The sequence below is a fragment of the Cygnus olor genome, chromosome 28 (genome assembly GCF_009769625.2).
Source record: "Cygnus olor isolate bCygOlo1 chromosome 28, bCygOlo1.pri.v2, whole genome shotgun sequence".
NCBI classification, from domain to species: Eukaryota; Metazoa; Chordata; class Aves; order Anseriformes; family Anatidae; genus Cygnus; species Cygnus olor.
Genome location: NC_049196.1, coordinates 804,685 through 812,461, shown reverse-complemented (window position 1 = coordinate 812,461; position 7,777 = coordinate 804,685). Strand labels below are relative to the sequence as shown.

The 7,777-nt window shown below is 56.2% G+C and overlaps 1 protein-coding gene across 1 annotated transcript; it reads right to left on the bottom strand.

Moving 5' to 3' along the window:
- Positions 1 to 3,694: 3,694 nt before the first annotated feature.
- LOC121060770 (RIMS-binding protein 3-like) lies at positions 3,695 to 5,457 on the bottom strand. Its single transcript, XM_040538861.1, has 2 exons — positions 4,481 to 5,457; positions 3,695 to 4,085 (listed from the first exon to the last, which is right to left on the bottom strand). The coding sequence occupies exons 1-2, from the start codon at positions 5,081 to 5,083 to the stop codon at positions 3,705 to 3,707; spliced, it is 984 nt and encodes a 327-aa protein (XP_040394795.1). The 5' UTR covers positions 5,084 to 5,457; the 3' UTR covers positions 3,695 to 3,704.
- Positions 5,458 to 7,777: the final 2,320 nt, after the last annotated feature.

The window sequence follows — 7,777 nt, the reverse complement described above, 5'->3', positions numbered from 1 at the left end:
GGGCGGTGTGCCTTATATGGGGCAGCACGCCCTTATATGGAGTTGGGCGGTATGACTTATGGGGCAGCATGACCTTATATGGAGTTGGGCGGTGTGCCTTATATGGGGCAGCATGACCTTATATGGTGTTGGGCGGTGTGCCTTATATGGGGCAGCACGACCTTATATGGAGTTGGGCGGTATGACTTATGGGGCAGCATGACCTTATATGGAGTTGGGCGGTGTGCCTTATATGGGCAGCATGACCTTATATGGTGTTGGGCGGTGTGCCTTATATGGGGCAGCACGACCTTATATGGAGTTGGGCGGTGTGCCTTGTATGGGCAGCATGATCTTATATGGAGTTGGGCGGTATGCCTTATATGGGGCAGCACGACCTTATATGGAGTTGGGCGGTATGGCCTTATATGGGGTTGGGTGGTATGGCCTTCCATGGTGTTGGGGTGGTTGGCCCCCCATGTTGGTGGGATGTTTGGTCGCCCATTGCCTTGGGGTGTTTGGCATTTGATGGTGTTGGGAGGTGTGGTGTCGCGTGGTGTCGGGATGTAAGGCCTCATATGCTGTGAGGATGAATGGCGTTCCCATTAGGTGTTCGGATAAATCGCCTTCTTTTGTCCTGTAATCATAGAATCATAGCATATCCCAAGGTGGAAGGGACCCACAACGATCATCAAGTCCAAGTCCTGGCTCCACACAGAACCACCCATTACTCACAGAATCACAGAATCGTCTAGGTTGGCAGAGACCTCCAAGATCACCGAGTCCAACCTCTGACCTAACACTAACAGTCCTCCACTAAACCATATCACTAAGCTCTACCATGTGTCTGAGATCATTGTCCAAACGCTTCTTGAACTCTGGCAGCCTTTGTGCCATGAAACCTTTCAGCGGGAGCTAGTTCCAGAGCCAGACCACATTTCTAAGTAAGGACACATTTCCTGATATTCAGCCTGAACGTCTCCTCTTGCAGCCTCACGTTGTTGCCTCTGGATGTTTTCAAAAACAAAACAAAACAAAAAACAAACAAACAAACCAGCCCTAACAGCATGTTTGTGGAGCAAACCATCGGTTCAGAATAGTTTTCATTTTGGAATAGCATGGCCATGAAAAGCACGGTCGTGTTGTGTGTGGGGTTGTGTAAAGGCTCCCCAAGGGAGTTTGGGTGTACCCAAAGGCTTCTGTTGGGAGCACTTTTGAATGGGAGAAAGTGACGGCGTACGTGTTTTCTGGGGTCCTACTTAGGGTTAGGGTTAGGGTTACCTCAGCTACACGGGGGCCTTTTAGGGTTAGGGTTAGGGTTAGGCTTAGGGTAAGGGTTCCAGTTAGGGTTAGGGATAGCTCTGTGGGGGCATTTTAGGGTAAGGGTTAGAGTTAGAGTTTCAAAGGTGGGCTGCGGCCTTGGCCCGTGCTGACAGCAATATCCCCAAACACCGCGTTCTGTCACAATAAAGCTAATAAATAATAATAGAAAGTCGCACAGAGCTCTGTCCCGCTGCCCGGGGGAGCCTGGCAGTAACGGGAGGAGTGGTGGCTGCGGTCTTGGCCCGCACTGACAGAAATATCCCCAAAACACGGCGTTTTGTCACAATAAAGCTAATAAATAATAATAAAAAGTCGCACAGAGCTCTGCCCCGCTGCCCGGGGGAGCCTGGCAGTAACGGGAGGAGTGGTGGCTGCGGTCTTGGCCCGCACTGACAGAAATATCCCCAAAACATGGCGTTTTGTCACAATAAAGCTAATAAATAATAATAAAAAGTCGCACAGAGCTCTGCCCCGCTGCCCGGGGGAGCCTGGCAGTAATGGGAGGAGTGGTGGCTGCGGCCTTGGCCCGCACTGACAGAAATATCCCCAAAACACGGCGTTTTGTCACAATAAAGCTAATAAATAATAATAAAAAGTCGCACAGAGCTCTGCCCCGCTGCCCTGGGGAGCCTGGCAGTAACGGGAGGAGTGGTGGCTGCGGTCTTGGCCCGCACTGACAGAAATATCCCCAAAACACGGCGTTTTGTCACAATAAAGCTAATAAATAATAATAAAAAGTCGCACAGAGCTCTGCCCCGCTGCCCGGGGGAGCCTGGCAGTAACGGGAGGAGCTCCCCCTCGGCGTGGTGGCTCCGGCCTCTGAAGGGTTTGGGCGCCCACTGCCCCGGGCTGTGACAAGTCCCCGTGACACAAGCTGGTGATGGGGGGCTTCCACAACCCGTGAAAGGGGCCCCGCAGGCCCTGTGGCCCTCCAGAGTGCCCCGAGGAGGTCTGAGGCTCTGCAGGGCCTCGCTGGGGGTCTCTTTTCCGTCCCCAGAATCAGAGGTTGAGGGAAGGGAGCTCTGAGTCCGCCTGTCCCAGCCCCACCTCCGGCAGGGCCACCCAGAGCAGGTCCCCAGGACCGCGTCCAGCTGGCTTTTGAAGGTCTCCAAGAACTCGACCACCTCTCTGGCCAACCTGTTCCAGCCTGCAGTTACCTGCAGGGCAAAGAAGTGCTTTTCCATTTCTATAAACATTCTGGAGAAGAATCACCTAGGCCAGGCTCATCATTAGCCACACTTTATTGATTTTTGAAGCCCTCGGCACCCCCACCCTGATCTTCTTTCTCCTCCTCCTCCAAATCGAGTGACAGACAGAAAGGGTAGCTGGAATAACTGTTTCCTGTGCTGGAGGTTTCTTCTTCCTCTTTTGGCCCATCACACAGCTCCTCCAGGAAGTCTTCTGTAAGGGCCTCTTCAGCCAGCACACCGGGACAGATTTCTTTGTCCAGATCATCCCCGGCTTCCTCACTGCTGCTGCAGCTGTCGGTGGAACTCTCCTCATCATCTGTGTCCAGAAGGAGATCCCTTAGCTCTGGAGGCACTGGCATCAAGACGGGGTCATCGAAAACTTCTTCCACCAAATTGGAGGGGACGAACCCTCTTCTGCCGTCCGTCCGCTCTCCTATATACCAGCCATCCTCATCCATCTCCCCAACGACATAAACAAACTGTCCTGCGGTGAGGGGAAGCTCTAGCTCCGGATGCTCGTTGGGACTATCAGCAGGGTCATAGCTGTACCGAGCTAGGAATTTCCGAATCCTTAGTGGTCCTTGTCCCACTGGAACCTGCAGGATGAAGGACTGTTGCTGCGTTCTGCTTCTTGGGTCTCATCTGCAGCGTCCTCCTCTGAAGGAAGGCAGGGCCCTGGGCTGTCCTCTGCCGACTCGGATTTGGAGGTGACTGTGTGGGTGGTATCTGTGGTAGATGGTAACTGTGGCAGATGGGTAATGGCAGGGCTGGATTGCTCGTTTTTCAGCCGCTGCAGTTCCTCAGCGAGCAGCTGGAGTTGTTCAGTTTGGTGGTGGCACCGATCTTCCAGCTCAGCCACCTGGGCTCGTAACATTTGCGAGGCTTCCTCGTGCTGCCTCTTCCCTTCTGCCTGAGCCCTCCGCAAGCTCTCGAGCTCCTGCTCTTCCTTCTGGAGCGCTAGCTGTGTCTCCAGGTGTTCTCTCTCCAGCTGTGGCCCTCTGTCTGCAATTTGCTTGAGCGCTTTCAGCTGGCGCTCTGCCTCTTGCAGTTGGGCCTGAAGCTTGCTGACCTGTTGCAGGGCAGATTTTTGCTCCTTTGCCACTTGCTGTAGCTGCCTCTTCAGGTCAGCACTTTCAGCTTGGACTTCCATCGCTGCGTCCACCTGCCCTCGGAGGCGAGAATTTTCTTCTTCCAGTCTCTTGTTCTCCTTGCTCAGCTGCGTGAGCTGGGCAACCAGCACCTCCTCGCTTGGGCTGGGGGCACTCTCGCAAGGCGGCGGCGCCTCGGCGGAGCTCTGGCTGGGCAGAGGCCTGGAGTCTTGCTGGCCTGGCGGATGGTCTCCTGCAGGGATCTGCATTTCTCCTCCAGCCGCTCGGTAAGCACCACCAGTTTTTCTTTGGCTTCCTGGAGCTTCTGTACCTCCTGGCATGGTTCCTTGGTGCTTCCCTCTCCCAGGAGGCATTTCTTTGCCTCCAGGACCTGGCGTAGCCTCTTCAGGTCGCTCAGGGCTCGCTGGAGGCGGGTGTGCTGCTCCATCATCCATGGGCACGTGCTGCCAGGCAGCACCAGGTCTTCGTCGGAAGGCTCTGGCACCTGCAAGCGCCCAATCAGAGAAAGGGTTGGGTTGGAAGGGAGCTCAAAGCCCACCTCGTTCCAGCCCCTGCCATGGGCACCACCCCTGCCCCCAGCCCGGGCCGCCCCCAGCCCCGTCCAGCCTGGCCTTGGGCCCCCCCAGGGATGGGGCACCCCCAGCCTGCGTCGGGGCCTCGCCGCCCTCCTGGGGAAGGATTTCTTCCTTATACCTGACCCAAACCTGCCCTTTTCTGCTTCAAGACGTTACTCTGATCCCCCCACTGCACTCCCTGACAAAGAGTCTCTCCCCAGCTTCCCTGTAGCCCCCTTTAGGGACTGGCAGGCCGCCCTGAGGTCCCCGGAGCCTTCTCTTCCCCAGGCTCCACACCCCCAGCTTCCTCAGCCTGTCTCCTCACCTGGACGTGAGCGTCCTTCACAGGGTGGCGGCTGCTGCCCTGCTCTGTGCTGCAGCTTTCCTTGGCTCCCTGCTGAGGTGTGTTCTGGGAGGACGGAGCCTGTGTTGGTTTCTTTGGCTCCGCCTTGCCCCAGGGCCCTTCTCTGTCTTCTCGGCCCTTCGTCCCCTGGCTGTCCTCTTGCTCTCCCTCGAAGCCCGCCACGATGTAGTTGATGAACAACTTCTTCTCCAGCTCCAGCTCACGCTGGAGGTAGCGGATGCGGGCGGGCTGGTCCCCGTGCGTCTCCCAGCGCAGCTCCTCGAGGACATCCTGGAGCTTGGCGTGGGCCGCCCTGTTGCTCCTGCAGGGCCTTCGCAGCTCGTCGGCCAGCTGCCGCTGCAGCTCCCGTGCTTGGTGCAGGGCAGCGTCGCGCTCCTGCTGCAGCAGCTCCTGCGCCGCCTGCAGCTCGGCCTCCTCCCAACGCAGCAGCAGCCGGGTCTCCGCTGCGCGCTGCTGCCGCTGCTGCTCCCGCAGCCGCTGTTTGTCGAGGGCCTGCTGCTTCTCCCACTCACACTGCAGCTGCTGGACCATCAGCTGCCGCTCCCTCTCCGCCGCCTCCTTCATCTTGGAAATCTTAGCGGCGAAGTGGCGCTGCAGCTCCTGGTTGTGGAGCCGCTCGCCATCCAGTTTGGCCCGCAGTGCCTGCAGCTCCTGCTGGCGCCTCCTGCTGCGCAGGTTTGCCAGGGAGCTGCGCTGGGCCCCGTCGGGGCGCGGGGCGGCTGGGCCCCGTCAGTCCCCGGCCTGCAACGTCCCGCACCATGGCCACGGGTACGAGAAGAGAGTTTGTTGTGCTGTGACTGCTGTGGCCGTTGGCCACTGACGGTCACCTTCGCTGGGTCTGCGAGGGGCGGCAGCCCCTGACCCTGTAGCGTCTGCTGCCTTCCGTCCCAGTCGCACAGGGGTGGAGACAGCGTCTGCTACTGGCCATGGGTGCGTGCGCGTGGTATTTATACTGCGGCGGGCATGACCTCACAATGGAGGGCGGGGCAGCATGACCTTATATGGAGTTGGGCGGTGTGCCTTATATGGGGCAGCATGACCTTATATGGTGTTGGGCGGTGTGCCTTATATGGGGCAGCACGCTTATATGGAGTTGGGCGGTATGACTTATGGGGCAGCATGACCTTATATGGAGTTGGGCGGTGTGCCTTATATGGGGCAGCATGACCTTATATGGTGTTGGGCGGTGTGCCTTATATGGGGCAGCACGACCTTATATGGAGTTGGGCGGTATGATTATGGGGCAGCATGACCTTATATGGAGTTGGGCGGTGTGCCTTATATGGGGCAGCATGACCTTATATGGTGTTGGGCGGTGTGCCTTATATGGGGCAGCAGACCTTATATGGAGTTGGGCGGTGTGTGCCTTGTATGGGCAGCATGATCTTATATGGAGTTGGGCGGTATGCCTTATATGGGGCAGCACGACCTTATATGGAGTTGGGCGGTATGGCTTGGGGTGGGGTACATGGTGTGGGGGCAAGGGTGGTGGGCCCTGTCCATTGTGGGGTGTTTGGCATTGATGGTGTGGAGGTGTGGTGTCGCGTGGTGTCGGGATGTAAGGCCTCATATGCTGTGAGGATGAATGGCGTTCCCATTAGGTGTTCGGATAAATCGCCTTCTTTTGTCCTGTAATCATAGAATCATAGCATATCCCAAGGTGGAAGGGACCCACAACGATCATCAAGTCCAAGTCCTGGCTCCACACAGAACCACCCATTACTCACAGAATCCAGAATCGTCTAGGTTGGCAGAGACCTCCAAGATCACCGAGTCCAACCTCTGACCTAACACTAACAGTCCTCCACTAAACCATATCACTAAGCTCTACCATGTGTCTGAGATCATTGTCCAAACGCTTCTTGAACTCTGGCAGCCTTTGTGCCATGAAACCTTTCAGCGGGAGCTAGTTCCAGAGCCAGACCACATTCTAAGTAAGGACACATTTCCTGATATTCAGCCTGAACGTCTCCTCTTGCAGCCTCACGTTGTTGCCTCTGGATGTTTTCAAAAACAAAACAAAACAAAAAACAAACAAACAAACCAGCCCTAACAGCATGTTTGTGGAGCAAACCATCGGTTCAGAATAGTTTTCATTTGGAATAGCATGGCCATGAAAAGCACGGTCGTGTTGTGTGGGGTTGTGTAAAGGCTCCCCAAGGGAGTTTGGGTGTACCCAAAGGCTTCTGTTGGGAGCACTTTTGAATGGGAGAAAGTGACGGCGTACGTGTTTTCTGGGGTCCTACTTAGGGTTAGGGTTAGGGTTACCTCAGCTACACGGGGGCCTTTTAGGGTTAGGGTTAGGGTTAGGCTTAGGGTAAGGGTTCCAGTTAGGGTTAGGGATAGCTCTGTGGGGGCATTTTAGGGTAAGGGTTAGAGTTAGAGTTTCAAAGGTGGGCTGCGGCCTTGGCCCGTGCTGACAGCAATATCCCCAAACACCGCGTTCTGTCACAATAAGCTAATAAATATAATAGAAAGTCGCACAGAGCTCTGTCCCGCTGCCCGGGGGCCTGGCAGTAACGGGAGGAGTGGTGGCTGCGGTCTTGGCCCGCACTGACAGAAATATCCCCAAAACACGGCGTTTTGTCACAATAAAGCTAATAAATAATAATAAAAAGTCGCACAGAGCTCTGCCCCGCTGCCCGGGGGAGCCTGGCAGTAACGGGAGGAGTGGTGGCTGCGGTCTTGGCCCGCACTGACAGAAATATCCCCAAAACATGGCGTTTTGTCACAATAAAGCTAATAAATAATAATAAAAAGTCGCACAGAGCTCTGCCCCGCTGCCCGGGGGAGCCTGGCAGTAATGGGAGGAGTGGTGGCTGCGGCCTTGGCCCGCACTGACAGAAATATCCCCAAACACGGCGTTTTGTCACAATAAAGCTAATAAATAATAATAAAAAGTCGCACAGAGCTCTGCCCCGCTGCCCGGGGAGCCTGGCAGTAACGGAGGAGTGGTGGCTGCGGTCTTGGCCCGCACTGACAGAAATATCCCCAAAACACGGCGTTTTGTCACAATAAAGCTAATAAATAATATAAAAAGTCGCACAGAGCTCTGCCCCGCTGCCCGGGGGAGCCTGGCAGTAACGGGAGGAGCTCCCCCTCGGCGTGGTGGCTCCGGCCTCTGAAGGGTTTGGGCGCCCACTGCCCCGGGCTGTGACAAGTCCCCGTGACACAAGCTGGTGATGGGGGGCTTCCACAACCCGTGAAAGGGGCCCCGCAGGCCCTGTGGCCCTCCAGAGTGCCCCGAGGAGGTCTGAG

Bases quoted from the DNA above. Each gene is read 5' to 3' on its own strand.
- LOC121060770 (XM_040538861.1), bottom strand. From the start codon at position 5,083: ATGAAGGAGGCGGCGGAGAGGGAGCGGCAGCTGATGGTCCAGCAGCTG. The intron at 4,086-4,480 runs GTGAGGAGACAG...GGGCGCTTGCAG, and splicing joins TGAAGGACGCTCACGTCCAG to GTGCCAGAGCCTTCCGACGA.